The following is a 24,992-nucleotide window of genomic DNA, read 5'->3' as shown; positions in this document are numbered from 1 at the left end:
CCAGTGGTAATCACAGAATAATGAGGTTGGAAGAGGCCTCTAAGATAATCAGGTCCAACCTATGCCCTAACACCACAACTAGACTATAGCATCAGGTGCCAAGTCCAGTCTTTTTTTAAACATATCCAGAGATGGTGATTCCACCACCTCCCTAGGAAGACAATTCCAGTATTTTATTATTCTTTCAGTGAAAATTTTTTTCCTAATATCCAACCTAAACCTTCCCTGACGTAGCTTGAGACTGTGTCCTCTTGTTCTGCCAGTTGCTGCCTGGTGGAAGAGATCGATCCTCACCTGTCTACAACCTCCCTTCAGGAAGCTGTAGAGAGCAATAAGGTCACCTTCTAAGCCTCCTCTTCTCCAGGCTAAACAACCCCAACTCGCTCAAACATTCCTCACAGTGCTTGTGTTCCAAGCCCCTCACCAGCCTCATTGCCCTCCTCTGGATGCGCTCAAGCATCTCAATGTCCTTCCTGAACTGAGGGGCCCAGAACTGGACACAGTACTCAAGATGTGGTCTCACCAGCGCCGAGTATAGGGGAAGAATAACCTCCCTACTCCTGCTGGTCACACAAGTCCTAATGCAGGCCAGGATGCCCTTGGCCTTCTTGGCCACCGAGGCACATTGCTGGCTCATATCCAACTGGCTCTCAACCAGCACCTCCAGGTCCCTTTCTGCCTGGACACTGTCCAGACATACTGTCCCCAACCTGTAACACTGTAGGGCATTTTTGTGTCCAAAATGTAGAACTCGGCACTTAGACTTCATGCTGTTGGACTCTGCCCATCCGTCCAATCGATCCAAATCTCTCTGCAGAGCCCTCCTTCCAACAGATCAACAAGCTCCCAGCTTAGTGTCGTCTGCACATTTACTAATGAAGGATTCAATGTCCTCATCCATGTCATCTATAAAAATATTAAATAGAACTGGTCCCAGCACAGACCCCTGAGGGACACCACTGGTGACTGTCCCCAGCTAGATGCAGCACTGTTCACCACCACTCTCTGGGCCTGGCCATGCAGCCAGTTCCTAACCCAGCGAAGGGTGCTCCCATCCAAGCCATGGCTGCCAGCTTTTCCAGGAGTATGCTATGGGAAACAGTATCAAAGGCCTTGCTGAAGTCTAAATAGACAACATCCACAGCCTTTCCTGCATCTACCAGACGAGTCACCTGGTTATAGAAGGAAACCAGGTTGGTCAGACATGACCTACCCTTTGTAAACCCATGCTGACTGGGTCTGATACCCTGGCCATCTTGTAAGTGCTGTGTGATAGCATTAAGTATGAACTGTCCCATTATCTTACCTGGTACTGAGGTCAGGCTAACTGGCCTGTAATTACCAGGATCCTCCTTCCTACCTTTTGGTAGTTTTGGCCAGTTTCCAATCGTCTGGGACCTCACCAATGAGCCACAACTCCTGATAAATGATGGAGAGCGGCTTTGCAAGCACATCTGCCAGCTCCCTCATCACCCTAGGGTGGATCCCATCTGGTCCCATTGATTTATAAATATCCAAGTGTCCCAGCAGTTCTCTTGACTGCCTCCTCTTGGATAACAAGGGGACCATTCTGCTCCCTGGCACCACCTATCAACCCCTGAGGACAGTTGTCTTGAGGACAAGCTGCCTTAGCACTAAAGACTGAGGCAAAGAAGGCATTAAGCATTTCTGCCTTTTCCTCATCTTTAGTTACTAGGTCGCCTGCCTCATCCAATAAGGAACCAAGGTTGGTTATACGCTTCCTTTTACCATTAATATATTTGTAAAAACTTTTGAAAATTATTTTTAACAGAAGTTGCCAAGTTAAATTCAAACTGAGTTTGGCCTAATTTTTTTCCTACATGATGCTACTTTTGACAGTGTAACCTTAACCAGAGTGATAATGGGAGAGTTGTCACATTTTTGTGTGGAGTTTGTGTTCAGGTAAAGGTGGTTGGTTGGAGCCTTGAAGTGGGATAGTGGGCAGTACCTGTGGTAAAGGAGGTGCAGGCACAGCTGTACTGCAGTGTAACTGGTGTGGCAACAGACCCTGCTGAGTCAGTTTTCTGGTTTTGAATTTAGGGCTAAAATGACATGTTTTTCCTCTTCTTTTTTTGAAGTTGCAAAACTTGGAATGTGTGTTACGGTGCTGCTGGTAGTTTGGGCTCAGGTTATTCAAATTCTCCTGCCCAACTGTCTTCACTTCCTGTCCTGTGCATGTATGTACCAGGTGATTGTGAGGAGTCTTTAGGAAGGTGTGCAAAGTAGCTCTCAAATCTTACAGAATTAGGAAAAGAAAATTGCATTAAGTATTGAAAATATCAGTTGACCTCAAACAGTGGGGTCCATTCCAGCTCAGCATATTCTGTTCTGTTCTGTGATAGCTCTATGATAGTTGCATTTTGAGAAGAGATCTCTTACTGCTTCTTTGGCAATTCATAGTTATTTGTCCAGAAATGGGACTTCAAACCTGCAGAGGTGCTGGGGTATACAGGTTCTGTTGAGTGGCAAATTAAGGGATGCTTGAGGACCTCAGACGCATGCTTTACCTCCCAGCAAGGATTCCCATGATGATAGCAAACTTTGTGGGTTTCAAGAACAACAGGAACCTGTGAGATAAATCAGGGCTGTCATGATATTGATCCAGCTCTATTGGTGATGGTGATCTTGTGGTTCTTCCCACTGCTTGTTTTTGTGTACCTACCCACAAATTTCTCATGGTGACATCCAACACTAGCTTGAGACTGTTGATGTGAGCAGGCATGTGGGATAGAACCTAGCATTATGCTCTGCTACTGTCAGTCTCTTCAACCTCAGATAAAAACCCACCCACTGCAGATCCAGGTCTTTACCTGAATTCTTGTGTTTATCTTGACAAAGCTTCTAGTGCAACTGAACTTTTGTGGCTCTGTCTCATAATTAGACACACTTATAAAGTAAAACAGCAACACTGGTTTTTGGAGACAGAATTTGTACTCTGCAAGGAGACCTGGTACTATTGAAAGGATCGTGTCTGATCTGTTAGTGACAGTTAACCCCAAAACAATGCTTAAAGCAGGATAGCCTTTTCAAGATCCTGAACTGATGGAGTACAATATTGTGTCTCAAGTCCATCCCTTGTGCTTTTGCAGGTTTTAGCTTGAATTTCATGATTTGCCTTGCTCTAGAGGAGTGGAACTCCAATACTGTGCTGGTTGTAGTGCAACAGCCAGTTTAAGCCTCACCTAAGAAACTAAAGACCCAGGCAATAAGCTTGGCTTGGAACCTCTGGGAACAAGTGTGTTTGTGTATAGAGATTAAGTGTCTGCAGCAGCCTAAGCTCTGGCCAGGATGGGCAGTTGAGCTTGGGTACCAGGTAGTTTACAACCTAATATATTATTTTATGTGTCATTTATCACCTTACTAGTGTAGAAGTGGCAGATGTGTTTAGTTCTGGGGTGAGATCTTCATGAAGAAGATGATTCCTAGCAAGCTGGAAGGTGGGCTTTGGGCTGGAGGATTTTCATTGTGTCTGTAGAATGTTGCTGCAGATGTGCAGAGGAGATCTCTGGCCATGGTGATACTGTTTTGCTTTCTGTGCCAGTTCATCCTTCTGTAGTTAACTCTTAATCAGAGAGTGGCTTCTGTTTGTGTTTTGCATCACAGGTTTGTGACTGTACCAAGAGGTCCAAGGTCTTCTCCCTTTGTGGTTGGCAGCTGAGCTCATGTGGTCCCTTCGTTAGTGGCTTGGGATCTCTGCAGAGAAACAGTGTGTTGTATGTGTTGAGCTTTGTCATGTAGTGTTTGTAATACAGGCATAGAATACCTCCTCCATGTTATGCTGGTAGGTATCTGGTGAGGCAAATCAGGTTGCTGGGGTTGTAGCAGCCAAGTACCTCTCCTTGATGCCCCTGTGACTGGAGATATTTGTCACTTGGAAAAGCAAAAATGTTAGTTTGTAGTAGGGCTAGAAGAGGTGGCTGCGGGTAAGGACCTTGAAATGGATTGGATTAATTTGGGAAGCAATTATCAAGTACAAAGCAGGACTTTATTTAGAACTGTGTGGTTTTATAGGATATGAAATAAAACTACCATGGAAGAGCAAAAGTAGTTACAAGAGCTCATGAATAAAATCCTGTGAATATTGTTCCTGTCAGCGTGGACTCCTGAGTGCTTTGAGTTGGATGAATAAACTGTTAACTGTAAAATACTATTGGATGGGAAAAAAAAAAAAGTTAGTTTTCAGAAATGGCTGCTTGTTTTCTTGGAATGAGGAGCAGGTGCTCAAACAGGATCTGGAAGCTGTGATGGACTGGTTAAGGTTCTACTCTTATGCTAATGGTGTATCCCATAGAGCCAACAAATTGGTTCTTGGTTGGCAGTACCTTCCAGTGAGCCAATCCTAGTGATGAAATGGCAGCAGTTTCAGTCTGCCTGATAGAGGGAAGTGGTGGTGCTGCTGAGGCAGGAAGCGAGTTCAGGACATGCATACAGATCTGAGGCCACAGTTTCGTTTGGCTGAGAGAATGTGCACATTTTAACCTGAAAAAAAACTTCAGTAGCTTAAAAGTTAGGGAAATTTTAACAAACTTGAAGGCTTGTGATTTCTCCTTCAGAATACATATGAAGCAATAGTGGAGGTGAGATTGTGCAGATTCTTAACTCTGGGTGTGGTAGGGAACACTGATTGTGTAGAAAACCCCGCAAAATTTCACTTTAATTCTCCAGTTAATAGTGCACATGGGTACTGGAACAGATTGGAGCTACTCTTAAGTTACAGAAAGTTTGTGAAAGCCAATTGCTCCTGTAGTACCACCATATTTCATATGCTTGCCTTGCCTTTAGGATGGGAAAGTCAGACGTTGCACAGGAAGTGCAAGTGTGTTTGGGATGGTATGGCTTGTGCTTAGTCAGTGGGAACCTGCCAGAGGTACTGTGGATTTCTTCAGCCTCTTGTGATTGGTCAGTGTCTTGGTGCTTGAACAGGCCTGTGTGACCAAATTGCATCACTCTTGAATTTCCTTTGCACCAGGAAGGTTTACAAAGCTCTGGAATGTCCTGCTGGAGACTTCAGTTCCTTGTTTGTCGTATTACTCGCATCTCTGTTAACACTTATGGAATTAATCCTAAATGCAGATCAGCTGTCTTCCACAAAAGTGAAATTGAGCTTTTAAGCAAAATTTTCCTAAAATGGGCCTCTGAATTTGACAGTTTGCATGGCTGTGTAATCCACAGTTTCCAGATGCGAGATCCCAGTTCTCTAGGAGAGCATTGAGTTCTCTGAAATCCTGCTGTTGTGATCACATGCTGAGCAGGTTAAAATCCAGTGAATACTGCAAATATCATTAGTTAACATGTACTTTATTGAATTGCTCTAGGTTTTGGTTACACTGCAGAGAGGCTTGAGGGATCAAATCAGTGCAATGCTCTGTTTTTTTTTTTTTGTTTTTGTGATTTTTATTTATGTTTTTAAGAAGTCTTCAGAACTCCTTGAACAGAACTAAGTCATATTGACCTGCATTGCAGTCCCAGTCCCAGCTCTCCTGTCTGGGCTTGGCCAGATGGCACAGTTACATGGCTCAAAATCTACTCATTGCCCTCAGGCTGGGATGACTTCAGTGGTTTCCAGTCTCTTTCAATTCCTACAGATATTTAAAACTGCTTGGAGTGGTCTCTCTGCTGGGTGTTGTACACACAGACTCCCTTTTATTAGGTGGTGACTTCTGAGGGGAAGCAAGACCAAAGCCTCTGTAACTTCTTTGTTTCTATTTCCCTTGTCGTTGCACTCTGAGGATGAGTTATTCTGTGGTTAATCTCAAATTGGATTAAATTACTTTTAAACCACAAGTCAAGGATGTAGGTATCCTTAAAGCTATTCCTATGGAAGAGGAGGTCGCAGAATAGTGAATCTAAGCTCCTTAGAAATTAGCTTGTTTTCAGCTGTGATCTGTAGACTTCTTACAAGTGCAAAAATTAGCTCATCCGGCTAATCTAGAAGGTCTACTAATCCAAGGAAAATAATTTATTCAACAACTCCACTTTGCTGCTGCTAAGACTTTGGAGGCCTGTGCTGAACACTCTATTTAAAACTTACACCATCTTCAGTATTTAAACGTAAAGTTATGCATCCATTTAAAAAAAAAATGGGGGGATCTCTTTACCTAAGATATGTGCTCCAATTTTTGTTTCTTTTAATGTGTAATTTTGAAGTGTCTAATTGTGGTGGGGGGCAACCAGAATTGAACAACTTGTGTGAGAGCAGTGGTACTTGCTTGTTTCATAGAGAATTTCCAGTGATCCAGTTCAATTGTTTTCATGGTAGTTTTATGTTTTAGAAAAGAGTAAAAAAAAAAAAAAAGAAAGAAAACAACCCTGCCTGGGCTTTTCCAGAACCCTGTTGTGCCATTCAAATTCTGATTTAGGCTCCAGTGCAAGGCCTTGGGTTATTTGCTCTTTGTTTTGTTCCCACTGCCGGAAAACTGAAAGGATGAGGTCACTGGTAGAAAAAGATAGTGTGTGCTGTCTCACCCAGAGTGCAGTGGTGTGCTGTTTGAGTCGTTGATCTGCACCACACCAATGCTTCACTTCAGGATGGAATTGGAGGTGCAGAGAGAATGAATGAGCAGTACTCCTGTAGATGCTCTTGATTTGGTGTTCTCTGCAAGAGAAAACTGTGTGCATAGGGCTGATAGCTCACTGCTGGAGTCGGAGCTGTGGCAGGCATAATGAGATGTGTGCAGCTGGTGCTGTGTAAGCCCCAGTCTCTGACCTGAGCCCTTGCCAGAGAACAACAGCTTCTTGCCCAGTGTCAGCATGGGGACTTGGCTGTGTCCAAGGACAGGGAAGAAGTGAAGGCTTGCGGCACACTCTGTGACCTTAGATGCTTTCTAGTACTGTGGCCTCCTTGGTGCTCTCTGGAGTAATAAGCTTTAAAGAGTAATACTAGACCTATGTTTTTTCTTTTTACAAAGGTGTGAGTTTTTTTGGTAATATACAAAATCTGGGTTTATGGAGAATAATGGATTGGTCTGTTGTAGTGAGCACAGGGAATGCTTCAGAGCCAGGATTTTATCTCTGGTGTGCTTTCTGGGCTGTGGAAAGAAGGTGATCTGAAGCAGATGTGTAACCTGCTAATTACAGGTAGAACAGGAAGGGAGGATTACAGCATGGAGGTGTTCTGGTCTGCCAAGGGAAGAGCTGTGTGGAAAGAGTGCTTCTCTAAAGGTTTGACTGTAAGTGCTGTTACATGGGAGGGATGTTCCTCCACTTGTGCCAGCCCCGAGGTGAGCAAGGACAGCTGGAGCACAGGTTCCAGGGACTGACTGGGCTGTGTAACAAACTTGAGTGGAAATTGGAAAAACATGAGAAGTGGCTGGGAAACCCAGTTTGGAGATTTGCTTTGTACTTCATTTAGTAACTCTGAGACGAATTCTTGGAGGCAGCATCTTACCTACACTGAGCAGTGCTAGAGCTGAATGCTTTGGGCTTTGCCTAAACTGAAAGGTGGATGGTAAAAAGAAAGATGGTAGAATTGTGTTGCCTATGTGAGTGGGGCATACTAGTGGCTGTGGCTGGGATTAGCTGGAATGAACTTGGATTCATTCTGACTTTTAGCATGTTTTCCTTTTGAAATCACCTTAATGAGTGGCTCACCCCTTTTCACCTTTGTTCTGAGCATGAACACTTTCTTAATATGGGCCTGAGCTGTGCTGTTCCACTGCCTGCTTTCTGCCTGGTTGCCTTTTTTATTTTTTTGTTGTGAAGTGGGGCTTTCTCTGAGATCAGTCAGTGCCGACGGCATGGCAAGGCAGAGCTGTGGGAGCCCTTCACAACTGAGGCAATATTGAATAATAGTACTTGGATGTAAACAGTTGAACTGGCCTGAACACAGAAGATGTCTTTTGAAATGTAAATAGTTACTTTTTCCTTCTGAGTAAATATGTGTTTGCTTCAGGGCCAAATTGCAGAGGTTTTTGTTTTATTAATGAAGGGCCTTGTTGATACATCTGCACAGTGCATCCTTCTGGATGTCAGCTGGGAAACTGAGATCTGCATAAATGAATAGATTCTGTTGATATTGAAGTGGATCACCAAATAGAGGACTGGTGGCAACACCTGATGCTTACGCACATAATTTATTATCTCTGTGCTTGCTGAAAGAAGAATTATAGATGAGGATGGCAATGTGAGTGCCTGGTGTATCAGGTTCGGCTGATGGCCTGCCCTGAGAATCTTTGCTGCCATTTCCTAAAACTGCTTGTGGTTTTGTCCAGGTCTTGTGGGAATGTCTGTGGCTAGTAGGCTAGTATTCCCCTACAGGTACTGTTCTTAGGAACTTTTGAGGATTATTATGAAGGTAGCTGTCTTTCTTGAAATCCTAGAACAACCTTGTGACATCTGAAGAGTGGGGGATTGTATGTTTCTCATGAGTTCCTAGCAATTTCCTTTCCTTGCAGGCATGATGGTGTGATACAGTATCAGATCATATTGCTGGCTGTGACTAAAGCCTCAAAAATCTGGATTTGCACTGTACTTTATTTACATTACTGTAAGAAGTGAAATCCCCAGGAAGTGACCAAATGCATAGTTAAGGAGGAATTGATTGGATTTTTGAATACAGTTACTCTGACTTGCAGTTACCCAGACCTGAGAGCCACGGCAGCATCCTTGCTTGCTAAAGCTTTGCTGTTCCTGTGATGGCAAATTTGCTGCTTGCAATACCTCCTGCCCCCCATCAGGACTTTACAAATACTTTGCAGCAAGTCTTTTTTGCTGTAAATAAGTGTTTTGGATGATATTATGCTGTCAGTCAGTGAGAGCTTTGCTACTGATTTCCTGGGGTCAGGATTTCACACGTTTATGTGAAAGCATGACCAGATGCCTGGTACACCTCTAATGAAAGACAGCTGAGCAACACTGGAGATAGCTAGCTGTTTGGAGGCGATATTGGTGATGCAAACTGGTTTAGTTCACATTAGTTTTTGCTGAAACAGTGTTGGAGTAGCTGGGTGTGTTTGGATTTTGTGATGTCTGAAGAGTAATCCCATCCCCTTGGGATCTGAATGCCCTGCTGAGCCCTCAGTGCTTTTAACACTTCACAGTGCGCATAAAGGTGTGTGTTAACTAGCAACTCTTAACCGGAAAAATGTAAAACAGTGCTTAGGTCTTAAAAAAGGCAGGGAAAGAAAAAAATAGTCATGTTTATTTCTGTCTGTAAATGTTGATTTTTATTCCATAAGCACTTCTGGTGTGTCTCACGCTGAGCTGCTCTCCAGAGAGAACTCTATAGAAGGCAGGTGTGTTCCTGAGCAGCTCTCAAGACCAGAGCTTACACTTCAGCTTCCAGTGCATCTGAGGCTAGATGCTTCCATGCATAAAAAATTGAGTCTGGAAAAACCAATGGGTGTTTTTGCCCACCTTTAGGTAACTAGGCAAAATTTTTTCCGCTTATGAATGTGAGTAGCTTTGTGTATGTGGTGGAGGCAAAGGATCTACCAGCTCATTTAGGAATGTCATGTTTCATATCTCAAATGTGCTGTTAGTAGTTTGGGCTACTGTCAAAGGTGATGCGAATTGCTACCTAGTGCATGTGGGAAATATCTAAATATATGTATCTTTTTTTTTTCTTCTAGGTTCTCTTTGGAGTTGATATTCTAATAGATTACAGCAATGCAGACGATCAAGTGTGTAGTAGTGGGTGATGGTGCTGTTGGTAAAACCTGTCTCTTAATTTCTTATACAACAAATAAATTCCCGTCGGAATACGTACCAACGGTAAGTGTGAGAATGGATCAAGTTGTTCTTTGGGCATGATGGAGTGGGGTAGCATGAGTTCCCTTCTGAACTAACCTTTATGGCATGCATGCCCTAATGTTTGTTCTTACAGCCTCTTGGAGACTGACCAATACTCATGGAAAAGTGAGAGTCAGTCTGATTCTCTGCTGTTGCCTTCCATGTCACCTGGTAGTGCTAGTCAGTTCACCTGTTTATGGTCAGTTCTTGCTACTTGACTGCTGTGCAGAATCTGCGTTTTCTTTGTGGATGGATTCTGTGAGTGAGAGAAGCAGTGCGAATAACTGCAGACCAGTGGAGAGCAGGCATTAGGAACACCTGCTCTTCCAATTGTGCTCTCACTTCCTGCTGCATCTTTGTTTTTAGGGAAGGGAGTGTTTTGTGTTGCTAGAATAGTCCGTGACTAAGTTAACATTTTCTGAGGCTCATTTTTCTCACTCATTTTTCTCATCCTCACTATGGAGGGTGATTGATTAACTTCAGCTAAGTATGAGGAGTGTGTTTGGACGCAGTCACATTCTTTTGTATTTCCAAATGTATGCATAGTCTTTAACTATGTTGAAGTAACTGTTTTGAGTTTCACAGGCTCAGTTTTTTGAAATACTGAAACCCTTAACTTATTCAAAGTTCAAGTTGAGAGCAGTATGACTGCCTGTGAGGCATGTGCATGGTCTTCCTGTTAGAAAAGTGCTTTTCTACTTAATATTGCATATGCAAGATCAGTGTACTGCCACTGAGGTGGGTCGGTTTTCAGTGAAGTTGCTGCAAGAGACTGAGAGCTAGATGCTCTTTTTACTAATTTTCTCTGTTATTGACCGAAAAGGCCATCTTCTATTAAAATGCAAGTTGTAGAGTTTATCTATGTATCTCAAACAAATTTGGATGTGGAAATGCATCTGCCAGTGAAGGGATTGGTAATATTCTCTGTGTTACAAAGTAACTCAGAAGACCAGGTAGCTCCTCTGAGATGCCAGGTAGCTCTGCCTGATAGTTCTTTTGGATTAGAACTTTACAAAAATGTCTTCTCTTTGTGGGGAAGAAGTTGCAGTGAACATCATCATGTCTTTTTGAGATATCGGCTTTGTATGCTATCCAGAATTTTTCAACTTGCCAAATACAAGGTTTGTCCTGGGTAGGACAAACTTCCACAAAATAAAAATGTTTGTCTTTAGCTGTAGATCAGGAGCTAAAGGTGGAAGGACTCCCAAACCTTGTACTGTTCATGGTAGAGGCAGTGGCCACTACTGGGACCTTGTGGATTGTGCGGTAAGCATGGAGACCCAGGATCAACCTCTCTCATGGGCTCTGTTATGGATTGGTAGAGAAGTGGCATTTGAAACAGTTTTGCCGTCCTTAAGTTTTTCAGTGGTGTCAGGTATACTGATGTGATGCTTGTAGGACAGCCATATTCTGTGCTGAACCTGTGAAAGGCTGCTTGTCCTATTTAAGCTGTTCTATATAACCAAGGCAAAATGTAATTGATCAGTGAGTTCAGCAGTGGGTGTTTCTATACTTATCCCTTAAGGGAAGTGATTAAGCTGAAAAATTTTATAATCTTAAAATGTATGTTTTGAAAGCCTTCAAGTTGATCTTCTGTTCTGCACACAGTAGTACTAGCTGTAAATCTCTGCTAGCAAGGAATGTGAAAAACTTGATAAAAAGTTAATTGCCAATGAAGTGTGTTCAAAGTGTGCTAAGGCTTTTGTATATTTTAAATCTATTTTAAATCTGCCTCATGTTTCCAAAATGTTATTTACCTCTGAACTTCATTGCTTGAGGAACTCACTGTTCTGGAGATATCAGAGGCCCGTTCCTAATTCTGTGAACAGCCTAGAGGCATACTTCAGACTCTGGAAACTGGTATGTAACCTCTGATATTCCAGCTAATGTTTCTAGTAATAAATAGACAGAGAGAACGGATACTTTTGTTCTTCTGCAGTGTCCTGGCCACACTATGGATGGAAAGCACAGCATTTCAGACTGACAGATAGTTCTGTTTAGTTGACTCTGTGTTTTGCAGTCCTTTCTCTTCATGGAGGATATTTCCCAGTGGAAGATGGGTTTCATGGTGGTACTGCACATAGTTTGTTACTTGTCTGTTTTTGATGTTGTTGCTATTCTCAGAAATCAAGGCAGTGAGGGGCATGTCTTTGGAAAGGCACTAGCAACGTCTGGATTGTGACAGCTCAAGTGTGAGTCCTGTCCCATGAGAGCTTATGCCAGTTGCTGCAATGGGCTGTCTGGCATTGGCAAGAACTGCTTTGGGCTCTGGTTTTTAGCCATTTTGGCACAACTGAGGATGAAGTTGTCTATGAATTGTACTGTGGAACTATAGTTGCCTGGTTTCTATGAAGACCAGCATCATAACCCTGTCCTTCTTAGGGCTCTACCCCAAACATTTCAATAGAAGCTGTACCTTGACAAAAATATTGAAATAAAAAAAATCCAATTTTAAAGATAGGGAGCTTTAAAAACATCAACAACAACAAAAAGATATGAAAGGAGACATGCTAATTGCCCTGAAAGGGCAGCTACAGGTGGTAGCTGAGCAAAAATGGGGGGAATATTGCTGGGTGATTGAGCTGCTGACCATCTTCTGACATGTGGAAGAGGAAATGCTCTAACCTTCATCATTCTGGTTCCTTGTTATGCTCCTAGGAATAGAGGAGTCCTCATCCTGATCTGTCTTTTGAGGTCTTGAAGCAGTACAGTCATGGGATAGTGAATGTGCCCTGTGAATACTTTCCATTTGGAGCTAGACAAATGCTCAGTAAGGCAAACCCAATGCAGTGTGTGATGGATTGGGTTGCAGGTAGTGGGGAGGAGTGGTAATGTTTCTTGCAGTGCTTTAAAATCTTGAATGTGCTAATTCAAAATAGTGTGGGAAGTGGATTTCTGCTTCTGGATAATGGTCTGGGGATATGCAGTGTGCAGTAGCTGTAGTTGCTTTCTCAGTCATTGTAAGTTGTGAAAAGCTGAAAAATTAGAGTATTGTTAGGTCTGTCTTTAACCAGGGCAGTCACGTGGGAAGGAGACATCTGAACTCTGGGGAGTATAGCTTTGAAGTACAGTCTCACTGCTCTTACCTCAAATTTTGTTGCTTTTTTTTTTTTTTTCAAGGACCTAAGTCGTACTATATTAACACCTGATGCATGGTTTTCCACATCCCTCCCTGCTCACTTCCATGAAAAGTCTTTGAGGTGGCTGCTGACCTCTTTCCTGTTGGGGTTTACTTCAGCTTTGAGGGCTGCTCAGGCTGCAGTTCTGTGAGGAAGCAGAATTTCCCCATCATTCTTTGGAGATCCTGACTGGCCCCAAGTGACCATGCAGCAACTTGTGGGGCCAGGTGTTTTTTTTTTTTTTTTTTTTTTTTTGTTTTGTTTTGTTTTGTTGGTTTGTTTTTTGTAGCAGGGAGGATCTTTTGCAAAAGGTAGTTTCTGCAATACTGTTTGTTGTGGTTCTGAAGATAACATCATTATTGGAATGAAGGATGCTGACCTCAAACAGTGCTCTCCTGACTGGGTGGGTGCTGGAGTTGAGCTTTTGGGTAGGTGCTTGTGCTCAGTTGTACTGTAAACCACTTAGTGTGTGCAACACTGGGTAGTGCTGGTTTTAATCTGTGTGACGTCCTGGAAGGCAGTACTGTTGTGCCAGGCGCTGTTGCAGAGGCAGTAGAATTTGATATCTGGAGCCAGACTCTCCTTTTAGATTGAATTTGACACAGACTGATTTTTTTACCAGATACTGCTTCCTTTGAAGATGGAGGATAAATCCCTCTTGAAAGGATGGACCCTATAATAGAGTTCCCTAGATATTCAACAATATGGACTTCAGAGGATTTAAGTACTGTGAGATGCAGCTCCATCACTGTGTGCCCTTGAAGGGCAGGGCTGACTTTACTTGTTCTATCCTTCTGAGGATGTGTTTACTGTGTCAGACTAAGGTTGAAGTTTGAAATTTCCGTGGCAGTGCGGGAAACCTTGTTGCAGTAACAAGCAAACACTGTTGTAGGTGTTTTGCTCAGTGGTTTTTACCATGTGTTATTCAGTGGTGTACATTATATGCCTCTGCTTGAGTATGTCATGGAAACAGCTGGAGTATCCCTATTCCATATGTTAATGGTATTAGTGCTAATAGCACTGTAAGCCTGATGGTTTTGTTTTCCTGTAGAGGTGTCTCTTGTTCAAATCAGAGGTACTCTGGCAAGGTGGGTAGGATGATGATTTGAGATATGGCTTAGTCATGTCTCCTTTAAACATGTGTTTCTTTTCTTGCCAGGTTTTTGATAACTATGCTGTAACAGTGATGATTGGAGGAGAGCCTTACACCCTTGGCCTCTTTGATACTGCAGGTGAGAAACCAAGTGTTTGTGTCATTTGTATTTGACCAAGACTTACCTGAGGTGATGTTGAACATGAAGACATACAGTTGGGGTTTTTTTGTTGAGATTTTTTTTTTAATAGAAAAGGAAAATCTCTCTTGATTCTGTCAAGACAGAATGACTAATATTAGAACCTTTTAAATGTGTGTAAGTCTCTGCATCCTTAATGTGGATGAAGTAATGGAGTGGATTTGATAAGCCCTCTCACTGCTTGCTTTTAAAAATTAAAAAATCTGCTGGCCTCTTGTTTAAGCTGCATCTCAGTTTTAGGGTGGAGAAATGTGTGGTGATGAAACAGTTAAACATTGCTTTTCATGTGTGAAAAGTTACCAAGAAATGGTAGAAACTGGTTCAGCTGCTGGATACTCGGTTCCTACTGCCTAATAATACTGAAGTGGTGTGGCAGCAACTCTTCTTCAAAAGAGCTCTTCTAAAGAGCTTAGTTCATAAGCTTTCATCTAAAATTGTCTTGATATAATTTCATCTGTTTCTAGCATATTCTTACATGCATAATTAGGATCTAATTTGATCAATGAAACAATCTTAGGTTCCCAGTTAAACCCTATAGCTGTTAAAGAAACTTTCCTTTTTAGCCATCTGGTCACACTTCACCACTTGAGCTGGGACTGAAGCCTGTTCATAGTGGCAACTTCAGTGACCCAGTAGTGGTGGTGCCTCGCTTGATTCTCAATATGCACCACACTTCACAGTCAGATAAGGTCTCCTTACTGCCTTGGCCCCAGGTTTCCCATAGATGTCTCAGGCATCCAGAGCCTTAAAATTTATTTGTGGCGAAAAACCAAAATAACAGCCTGAGCTAGTGCCTCTGGGAAGAGATCCTGAACAAAGCAAATTGTGGGTTTTTATATCCCTCACAGCATGTGTTTGAAAGTCTGGGGGCTTCCAGCTGTGATGCTGTTGAGTAAGAAATGACACAGACTCACCAGAAGGCTGGTTTGCACAGCATAGCTGCTTTACTTCGAATTTTCTCTTCTTATTCATTGTTCCAATACAGACCGACCAGATCAGTCTAGATAGATTGCTTTCACATGATTGGCTAATTAACAAAATGCCTTTCTTATAAACAATCTTTGAGGAAAACGGAGAGTAGGAAAACACCTGCAGGTGGTTTATAATAATAAGCTATCATTGTTTAACTCTATAAAGTCTCACAAGCTGATTCTGGGAGAACTTACCTAGTTTTTTCGCTCTCTAACCAGGCTGTCATATCCATACAGCTGAGTCCTTGGCTCCTATTGTATTTCTGTGCCATGGGTCCCTGGGCCCTTCGTTGAGCAGAGGGTCAGTGCCAGCTCTTCTGGGGCTCCCAGACACCCAGAGCTCAGCCTGCAGCTGGCACTGCATCTGTACCTTGAGCTGTCTGTACTGAATGTATTCTTCAGAATGGCTTTGCTTAGCTCTCCATGTTCTCCTCCCAAGTGTGATTTGTGTTCCTGTTATTGTAAGCTCCCTAGTTCATGGATGAAGAGTTAGGTGGAAAAGAGAGACTCCTTCCTGACCACACATTGTGTGGTGTGCTGTAGGGATCTTGGTGGTCCTGTGGCAGTTGTAGCATTTGCAACGTCCCTGTGTGGGATGTGTTGGGTCTTTCTCTGCCTGTTTTCCAGCTGAGGGTTCAGACTTCTGAGAAGTGTTGTGTGTGTAGTTACGCACATTTTCTGTTATCAACATGAGCAGTGATCCAGCTAGTAATTTTGAGACGTTACCAAATTACTTTAATGCATATGGGTGATGCTGTGCACTTGTAAATGTAAAGGCTTTCTTTCCAGAGCTGGACTGCTGAGGGGAAAGTATTAGTTCTTAATGATTGCATGCTTTTTCTAAATAGCAGCCAGCACAAGTGAAAAAATTTAGCGATGTATGAAACCCCTATTGCTAGTTCTCAGATTAAAACCCAAGTCTTTGTTTTAAGCGTGTTCTTGAAAGACAGACTTTTGGAGTAGTCTGTTAATTGCAACAAGATATTTTAGATTCAGATTAGATGCTAGGAAGAAATTCTTTCCTGTGAGGATGGGCAGGCCATGGCACAGGTTGCCCAGAGTAGCTGTGGCTGTCCTTGCATCCCTAGAAGTGTCCAAGGTCATGTTGGCTGGGGCTTGGAGAAACCTGATCTAGTGGAACGTGTCCCTGCCCATAGCAGGGGGTTGGAATGAGGTGATCTTCAAGGTTCTTTCAACCCTACACTATTCTGAGACTATGATTCTGGTCAGTGCTCACTCTTCTGTGTCCAGCCAAGCACAGTAGACAGGATGGGCTGTCTAGATTTCCATCTTCAAACTGTAGGTCTTCTCCATTGAGGTGTCCCAGCTTTTGTGTCAGTTCCTTCAAGATCTTGTAGGTCTTTGTCCTGTATGATGAGTGAGACAGCATTAGTTGGAATCTGAGACATTTTAAATAAGAGTTTCAAATTTCATTGCTGGTAAGTGCAGCAGCTTCAGTGCCAAATAGAGTTTCTAAAAGCAGTGCTGCTGAATCGGGCAGGAGGAAGTTTAAGAATGAAATTGGACAGTCAGGCTGATGGATCAGTGCTAATGGTGCCTTGTGGGGACTGTGTGCCCAAAGGGACTCAAAAGGAGGAGGTTGGCTTCTTCCAAAGCACAGCCCATGCTGGGACTTTGGTGAGGTTTTAGGGTAATACTGCTGGGTGGCCTGGTCACAGTCACGCGTACCAACAACATTCTCCTCCTTATGCCTGGAGACACTTCACTGAGTGCTGCCAGCATAAGTCAGAACATTCTTATGATCAAAACTATTTTTTTTCTCCCCTCCAAAGAGGTGGGGTTTTTTTGTAGGGTAATGAAATTTGATGGCATAATAGTTACAATGGATGGACTAGAGGACCTAATCTATAACAGGATCGACGTTGTACAACTTTCCTTTATAACTGAACAGAAGGTTATGCAGTCCAAGGGTGTTTTATTTCAAAATGTATTGGAGGCTTCGCAGCTTTCCTGTAACTTTGAGCAGCTCACTGTTACGTAGCAACTGAATGAATTCTGGATTTGAAACGTAGATTTTTACAAATGTTTGAGTTCACGGTATGCTTGGCTCTTTGCTTAAGAGTTAGGATTGATCACAGCCATGTTATTGTGATGAAATGTGCATTCTGACTTCCTGTAAAGGGCAGGATTTTGTTGTCTGGGTCTAATACAGTGTTAATTTCCTCCTCTCTAGGTCAGGAAGACTATGATAGATTACGGCCCCTCAGCTATCCACAGACAGATGTATTTCTGGTCTGTTTTTCAGTGGTCTCTCCTTCTTCATTTGAAAATGTGAAAGAAAAGGTTGGTTGAACTCTGCATGAAAACAGAGCTGCTGAAGTATGTCAGGAGTTATCTTAGGTGGTTAAGTAACAAATGCTGTGTCTCTTCTGTCTTTAGTGGGTACCTGAAATTACTCACCACTGTCCAAAGACTCCTTTTCTGCTTGTTGGGACCCAGATTGATTTAAGAGATGATCCTTCAACAATTGAGAAACTTGCCAAGAACAAGCAGAAGCCCATAACTCCAGAGACTGCTGAAAAGCTGGCCCGGGACCTGAAGGCTGTAAAATACGTGGAATGCTCTGCACTTACGCAGGTAAGGGTTGGTCTTTGACCATTTTTGCTTGCTTTTATTCCATACTTTTTTTTCAGTTCCGGGAGAAACAACTCAGTGTGGATGTGAAGGGGTGTAAGATCTGTTTCTGCTATTTACAGTGTAGCTTTCTCTTTGTCATGCTGTTCTAAGGCACAGAGAGTTGGCAGTGGTACAAGGAAAATCAGCCTGTGTGGTTTAGGCCTAATGTGGGTGATGGAGGAGGATGTGCTTTAGTGTGTTTGCTTCTGTGCTGGAGAAAAATAACTGTTGAAAACTTAGAAGGTACATTATGGACATTAATTGGGTTGGGACACAGAGTGCACCTCACTGCTGAAACAAGCAGGCAAAGGAAAAAAAATGCCTCTCATTAAAGTTAATGCTGGTACTTTGAAGACTGGAAACCTTCATAGTTGAGAGCTGCCTTCTCTTCTTGTGCAGCTGGTGGTGAGCTGTTTCCTGTGTCCTTGCTTCAGATAGAAGTTCTATTAAAACAGAAAGTAACAGTCAAATAGTTCTTACATGATGTTTATAACTTATGAATGTGAGTCGAAAGCCAACTAAAGTAGCTGATTTAAGAGCAAGAAACTCAACTGTTTTTTCCTTTTCAGTTAGGAACACTAGAGTGGGAGCCATTTTCTGGCTAGCTGACCTATTGCCTTGACCTTGGATGTTCTGGGAGCTTAATCCTAGGTTCTTACTCTTGCAGAATTGACTATAACACTTTGAACAACTTCCTTAATACTGGTCTGTAAAGAATTTGTTCTTCTGTGATGTGCATGGAACCAGGGGTGCACAGTATCAAGCCCCTCACTCTTTCCAGTTAGGTTGTGCATTCATCTCCTTGAGCATAAAACGATTACCAAACTGCACAAATCCTGAAGTTCTACTTATCTTGCCCCTTTTTTCCAGATTGCATGTTTACTCTTCCATTTAAAATCCTCAGGCTTTTTTGTAACAAAGATTTGCCTGGGTGTCTCTGAAGGAAGTGGCTTTGCTGGAGTTGTTTAGGACACTGGCACTGGAGGTGGTGTGGTGAGGCATGCTGCTGTTCATTCTGGGAATCCCTGATCAAAAGGTGGTCTTGGCCATGCTTCCTAACTGCCCACAGGCAAGCTGAGAGCTGTTTATGCTTGAGCTGTAGTTTTTCTTGGATCTGTTCAACACCAGAGTACTGTTTTAGATAGTGTCTGTCACAGCCTGAATGCTGCCGCTAGCTAGTTTGTAGAGCCTGCTAGTTGGTAAATACCTGCCAGGGCCTTTGTCCTGTATTGCCTTCTGAGACCCTTTCCTCTGTAGCTTTGGACTTGAGCTTGTGTCTGCTCAAATTGCATGGAATCACTTGGAATTACCAGAGCAAGAGTTGATATGACAAAAAATGTCAGTGTTTATCCAGTCTTTCTATTTCCAGAGAGACTAAGCTATATTCTGTTGTAGTGAACAACTTTGTGCACTTGGAAGCTCAGCCTGAGTTTTCTTGCAGAGCGTTAGTGCTTGTGTACCAAGTGATGGTTTTAGGAGTCAGGAGTGACCTGGGATTCAGAAGCCTTCTCACGTGGACAACTAGTCGGTTTGCATCTGCTCCATTCTTCTCCCTTCATTTGTTGTTGACTCACAAAACACTTTTTTCCTGGGTCTGTCATCAGTAGCTGGTGAACAGCAGTGTAACTGATCTGCAGAGGGCTGTGTGGAGCTCCTGCAGTGATCTCACTGGCGGCTTGCTGAACACAGAAGGCAGCTGCTTCACTGGCCTGGAGGGTTATTTTCCTACCTGCAAGGCAATGCTATAGTAGCTGATTTCAGCTGAAGTGAGACTCAATTAGGTATTTAGTCTCTCTTTGCCTTGGGTGCTGTCTGTGCAGTTCACGTCAGCAGTCCAGGGTGTTTTTTTTTTCTTCCCAACTAATCTATAAATTAGTTTGACACCACTATAGAAAATACTCATAGACTCATGGAGCTGGCATTATTTGTTTTTGTACTGTATGAGTCATGAGAGGCTGAGTTTTTGAGTTTCTTCTGTAAAGATAATCTTCTCCCCAAGTTTGGATAACTGCTCCATTGGAGAGCAAGTTCTATCCCCCTTTCCTCAGATTGTGGAATCCCTTTTTGTGATGAAGGCATTTTCAGTGTCTGTCTCCAGTTTTTCTTTACAAAATGGCCCAGTGTCACAGTGACAAGTAGGTAAGGCTGTTTAGGAGAGGGTGACTGACAGATTGCAACAACAGCGATTGTTAGTTCTGTTACTCTTGGGTACATGTGTCTGGACTTTCTGAAGCCCAATCCTAGTACTTAACACCAGAGAGAATGCTGAATTTGAATTCTTTTTCCTCCTGGTGGTGGGTTAACCAGTTTTGGCACAGATATATAAAGTGCCTTAAGCTGTCCATAAACAGAGGAAACCCAATCTCAGCCTGTTTCTAGTGTAACACAAAAGTCATGATTTTAACAGGCCTGTGTGCCTGTGGTATTGAACACAGTTTCTTCCCTTCATGTTGTTACTCTTGGTCATTCAGGTTTTTAACCCCGGTCCATTTTCACAACAGTTTTGTCCCAGTCCTTTTTTTAAATCCTTTTCCCTTTTTTGCTAGGTCCTTCAAAAAAAATTCCAAATTCTGCACTGCTGAACAAATTTGTTGCAGGCAATACAAAAATAAGAGTAGTCCCTGAATAGGAGAATTTAAGTAAAATTGTTTTATTAACTCTTGCCCTGCCTGTGTTCTTCATCTGTCTAACAGTACATAATTGATTTTATGCTACAGCTTTATTCTCACAGAGAAATTAAATCTAATTACTATTTAGACTTCAGAGGCGTTATTTGTCTGAATTCTTTAGCTCTTTTGTGAGCCTGAGTTGCAACTTACTTAAAGAAAAATTGCTGGGGAGGATGTACAGAATGTACATGGTAGTTTCCTTACATGATTATTCTTTCAAGTATAATATTGCATGCTATGTGATGGTCTTAAATGCTTCCAGATGGCACTGCCTTAGAGGTCTCCCATGTATGTGCTTCTGTAAAACAAAATTAAAGTTCTTGTAAAAGGGATATACCAGTATAACCTGTAAGGGAGAAACCAGTTGCATTTGAGTGATCTTAAAAGAAGTCTTAAGTTTTGCACAGATTGCAGTTTACAGGATGTAATTGAAGCTTTTCTGGTTGCCTTCAGCTGTCATATAGCAGTTCTCTTGAATTTTTGAAAGGTGCACTCATGACAGTAGATTTAGGCGAGTCCAGTTAGCCTAAACTGAGCCAGGTTTCACTTCTGATGTGGTGTGTAACTTAGCAGAGTTGGGTGGGAGTGGTAACGCCCTGCACTATTCCTGTTATGCTTACAGTAAATACAGTGCATACTCCATGCTTTGATGTAACCCCTGCAGGGTCCTGCAGCTCTGTGACTGCTTTTCTGGTGATGGATCCCAGTTGTTGCATTCATAACGCTGTTCCTGTCTTTCTGTGGTTACACTTGCTTTGGCAACTAAACTGAATAACTGAAATGCACCATTTCCATGCTGGCTCCCAGTGTCAGAGTAGCGCTGGTGAGGTATTGCATCACTTCTAAAGACTGAGAATGACTGCCAGTGATGATGGCTTACCAGAGTGGTCCTGATTCCATCCCAGAATGTATGTCCCAGCCATTTGGAGACCTTCAGTTATTCAGGGGCTGAATTCACAAAGCAGAGGAGTTGTTTGGAGCCCTTTGATCTGGGGAGTTGGGAGCAATTGTCTATGCAGCTGAGGTGTTCCCTTATCTACAGTAGGTGATGACAAAAGGTTTAACTGACCTTTTAGGTCCCCCTGCTGGGACAAGCTGTTGTGTGCTTGATTTGTTCCCCTGTAAACTCCCTCAGTGTAGTGCAGCAGTGGAGTGAAAACCATCACCATTTGTGTGGCCCCCTCCCCTATATTCTTGCCGTGTTTGTGCTTCTGCCCTTCTGAATGTTAATTTTGTCTAACTTGGCCTGTCACATGTTCTGTCTGTCTCTGTCACTGACTTTTGGGTTATTTAATGAGATTTTCTCCTGGGATCTACTTTGTTTTTTTGCAAAGTAAATCTGTTTACTGCCTCTGTGAATTCAGCCTGCTCCTGAATGCTCTTTGTATCTGCTTGTTTTTCTCTAATCCTCTAACCTGGCTGCTGTTTTTTCTCCTCCCCTCTGTCTTGTAGAGAGGTCTGAAGAATGTGTTTGATGAGGCTATCCTAGCTGCCCTCGAGCCTCCGGAAACTCAGCCCAAAAGGAAGTGCTGTATATTCTAAACTTTCTTCTTCCCCTATTGCTGCTGCTTCCTCTGTCCCACTACTGTAGAAACCCGGTTAAAAATGAATCAAATCACCTTGATTGAAAGCTGTGGTGCCTGCTTACCATCTTAGAGCAACCTCTGTATTAGATCTTGGACTGAAAACAGTACTTGAGATCTTTAGTAAAACTTTGTGACTGTGGAACATGAACTGGACTCGCTTAACTCCCTGCTGCTTGGGTTGCCAGGTGTGGCTAGCTTTATAATTCAGGCTGTTGGGGAAAAGATCTGGTTACATTGTTATTTAAAGAACGACCAAAAATAAGAGATGATGTTTGATCTTCCTGAATCCAACTGGAAGAAACAATACATGTGTTTTCCATTTCTACTTGTGACTCTTAACTGTATTTGCATGACAAAAGTACCTGAACTGGTGATCTGGAAATTATGCTGTAAAGTGAAGGGTTTTCTGGTTCTCCTGTGTGCAGTGAGATATTTGCTGTTGCTTTGACTGTCTGTGCTATAGTGGAGTATCTGTCAGTCCCTGGGGGGAAGGAAATATTGATGTACTTGCTACTGCTTTATGAACTGTTAAAATTTTTGCTTTCACTAACATGATAGAGCTCTTCATTTCAATAATAGATCCTTAAAGCCTGTTACTGTAAGATGTAAAGCTGCTGCTTACTTTCATGCTTCTGATTTTAATTGTTTTAAGGAAAAAAACATCAATTGTAGCTTGTCTTTAAATTTTGAAATTAAAAATTGCAGTTGTTTGTATAAATGACTGATGAAACTTTATTCAAGTTGCATTTCCTGGCTCCAGTTTAATCCTTAACAGAGTGTATGGTACCCCTCTGTACTCCCAGCTTGACTTCTCTGCTACTATGGTAGATTCTGGGCTCTGCCTGGCTGCTTCTAACACTGGGGTGTTTAGGGCTGGATGCCCAGCCAGAGCATGTACTGGGCAAGATTATAATTGCATAGTTACCTTGTCTCTCCTCCACTGACACAGTGGTGTGTGTTGTCGCAGGCATGGTCCAGGTTGTATTCTTTCATCTGAATGCAGCACCTTCTACTTTGTCATTAGCATGTGAAGTATGAGTAGCTGGTTACTCATAAAAGTTGCCTTAAGGAAATTATTTTGATGGACATTTTTCTACTCGTGAAGCACACTGGTCTGCTCTCTGAGGATTAGGCTTCTTGTTCTGAAAATGAGATGCTCTGCTCAGAAGCTGCTGAGAGCAGTGGTACAGAGCCTCACTGGGCAGGCAGGCAGGCTTTGGGGATGGCAAATCTCCATGTGTTCTTAGAGGGATGTGGCTACCACTTGGTTTTCTGGGGTTTTGTTTGTGTGAAAACTCAAAAATGAGACTGCCCCTTTCTCTCTTTGCCCCTTTTCAGAAAGGCCTAAAGAATGTATTTGACGAAGCGATATTGGCTGCCCTGGAGCCCCCGGAGCCGAAGAAGACTCGCAGGTGTGTGCTGCTATGAACGTCCCTCCACAGCCCCTTCTGCAAAGCTGGTGTTTGATGTCATACTAAAAGCAATGTTAAAATCAAACTAAAGATAGAAATTTTTAAAATTTGTTTTTGCAATAATGACGAATGCCCTGCACTCCCATCTCCCCCACATGATCCCTGTGTGAGATGAGAATGTTAGTGTTTATTCCCCAGTGTCCCCTCAATTCACTTAAACTAGTTCATTTTGAGTAATTATGTATTATCAGGAGACATTGATCATTACTAGTTTTTTTTTAATTTTTTTTTTTTTGTTCCTAATTTTTTTTTGTTTAACATCAAGGCATGCTCAATGACTTTTTCTGTAACAGACTAATTTTAGGCTGTTTAACTGAAGTCTTGCCCCTTACGCTGGTGTGGTAAGACTTGGTTCTCGTTTTTAGACCTTGTAGGGTTGTTCTGCAGCCAGCCAGCAGTCTGGGTATGAGCAGACTTTAGTCGGGAAAGCAAAATGTCCCAACCTAGTGCTCCTCTAAGAAGGATTGTAGAAAATACACCTTCTCTGAAGTTGCCTTGTATCTTTTTCCCCTGGCTTTTTAACTGTGCAGGTAATAAATTTATACCCCATCCTCTAAGTCACAAAGCCTTAGGAACAGAAGGATGATTTCTCTGGATGCACCATCAGACTTGAGACTAACTTGCCGGTCTCTTCCTTAATCTTTGCCATCATAATCCTTTGGCTCGTGTTGAAGAAATAACCACGCCTTTGGAAACACGCCTAGCTGGGTCAGTTGGCTTTTAATGAATCTATCTTCTGCCAATCCTTAATTATTAGAGAAATGCTCACAATGACCAGCACATACACTGCTGCTTGGACACCCTGAAGGGACCTGGGATATGCTACAATGGGTTTGGGAGCTGGCTCTGATGGTGCATCTCTTGCTGAATGGCTTGGCATCCTTTGGGGAGAGGTGGAAAGATAGACCCGTGTCAGTTGAAAAGAAGTTTAGGGAGGGGCTTCTGGTGTTTGGTGTGACACCATATGGGGACCAGTTGAGGGAACCCCTTTTTGTGCATTATGCTTATGAGTAACCTTGAACCAGTAAGAGTGGCTCCACCCCTGAGGATCATGTGCAGTGTCTCTACACAGACCATCTGCAGTATCATAAGGATTTTACAAAAAATGTATTTTGGTTTGCAAATTCAAAAAAATTTAAGATTTAGGGAATCTTCTCCATCTTCCACAATTTCAATTTCTTGTAGACTCATTAGTGTTGAACCAATGCTTTTTCATGTCTAAGTTCTTTGTATATGCATTCTTTTCAGATGTATTAAAAGTATCTTCACAAGCCTGCCTGAGGGTAGTTATTTTCTTTGCTTTTCTCCTGAGTGTGAAGGACTTGTAAATATGGCTTTTATCCCTTGTGAGACCCTTCTCTTCCTTGTGAGCTAACTCAAATCTTTCCTTAATGTTTAATCCTTGTCAGTTGGCTTCTGGCCTCAGTCCTGTCGAAATCGCTCTAGTCTTTGATGCAGCATCTTTGCTGTCAGACCCATATGAAGAAGAGGGTTTG

General features: G+C 42.6%; 1 protein-coding gene across 7 annotated transcripts in view; it reads left to right on the top strand.

The window, feature by feature from the left end:
• CDC42 (cell division cycle 42) overlaps positions 1–24,767 on the top strand; it is a 29,731-nt gene extending 4,964 nt beyond the window's left edge. For 2 of the 7 annotated variants that reach the window (XM_021533754.4, XM_085559083.1), the window contains exons 2-6: positions 9,591–9,732; positions 14,029–14,101; positions 17,327–17,436; positions 17,533–17,730; positions 23,363–24,767. In XM_021533754.4, coding sequence (XP_021389429.1) covers positions 9,628–9,732; positions 14,029–14,101; positions 17,327–17,436; positions 17,533–17,730; positions 23,363–23,452 — 576 coding nt within the window. In that variant the 5' untranslated portion in view covers positions 9,591–9,627 and the 3' untranslated portion in view covers positions 23,453–24,767. Of the gene's footprint in view, positions 1–9,590; positions 9,733–9,759; positions 9,950–10,922; positions 11,017–11,528; positions 11,611–13,225; positions 13,298–14,028; positions 14,102–17,326; positions 17,437–17,532; positions 17,731–21,890; positions 22,746–23,362 lie in introns of those variants that run through there. The other 5 variants (XM_021533755.4, XM_085559084.1, XM_085559081.1 and 2 more) reach the window with 4 other exon arrangements.
• The last annotated feature ends 225 nt before the right edge of the window (positions 24,768–24,992 follow it).

This window comes from Lonchura striata, chromosome 21 (assembly GCF_050655825.1).
Source record: "Lonchura striata isolate lonStrDom1 chromosome 21, ASM5065582v1, whole genome shotgun sequence".
Taxonomy (NCBI): domain Eukaryota; kingdom Metazoa; phylum Chordata; class Aves; order Passeriformes; family Estrildidae; genus Lonchura; species Lonchura striata.
The sequence above is the reverse complement of the archived record's forward strand: the minus strand, read 5'-3'. Positions and strand labels throughout refer to the sequence as shown.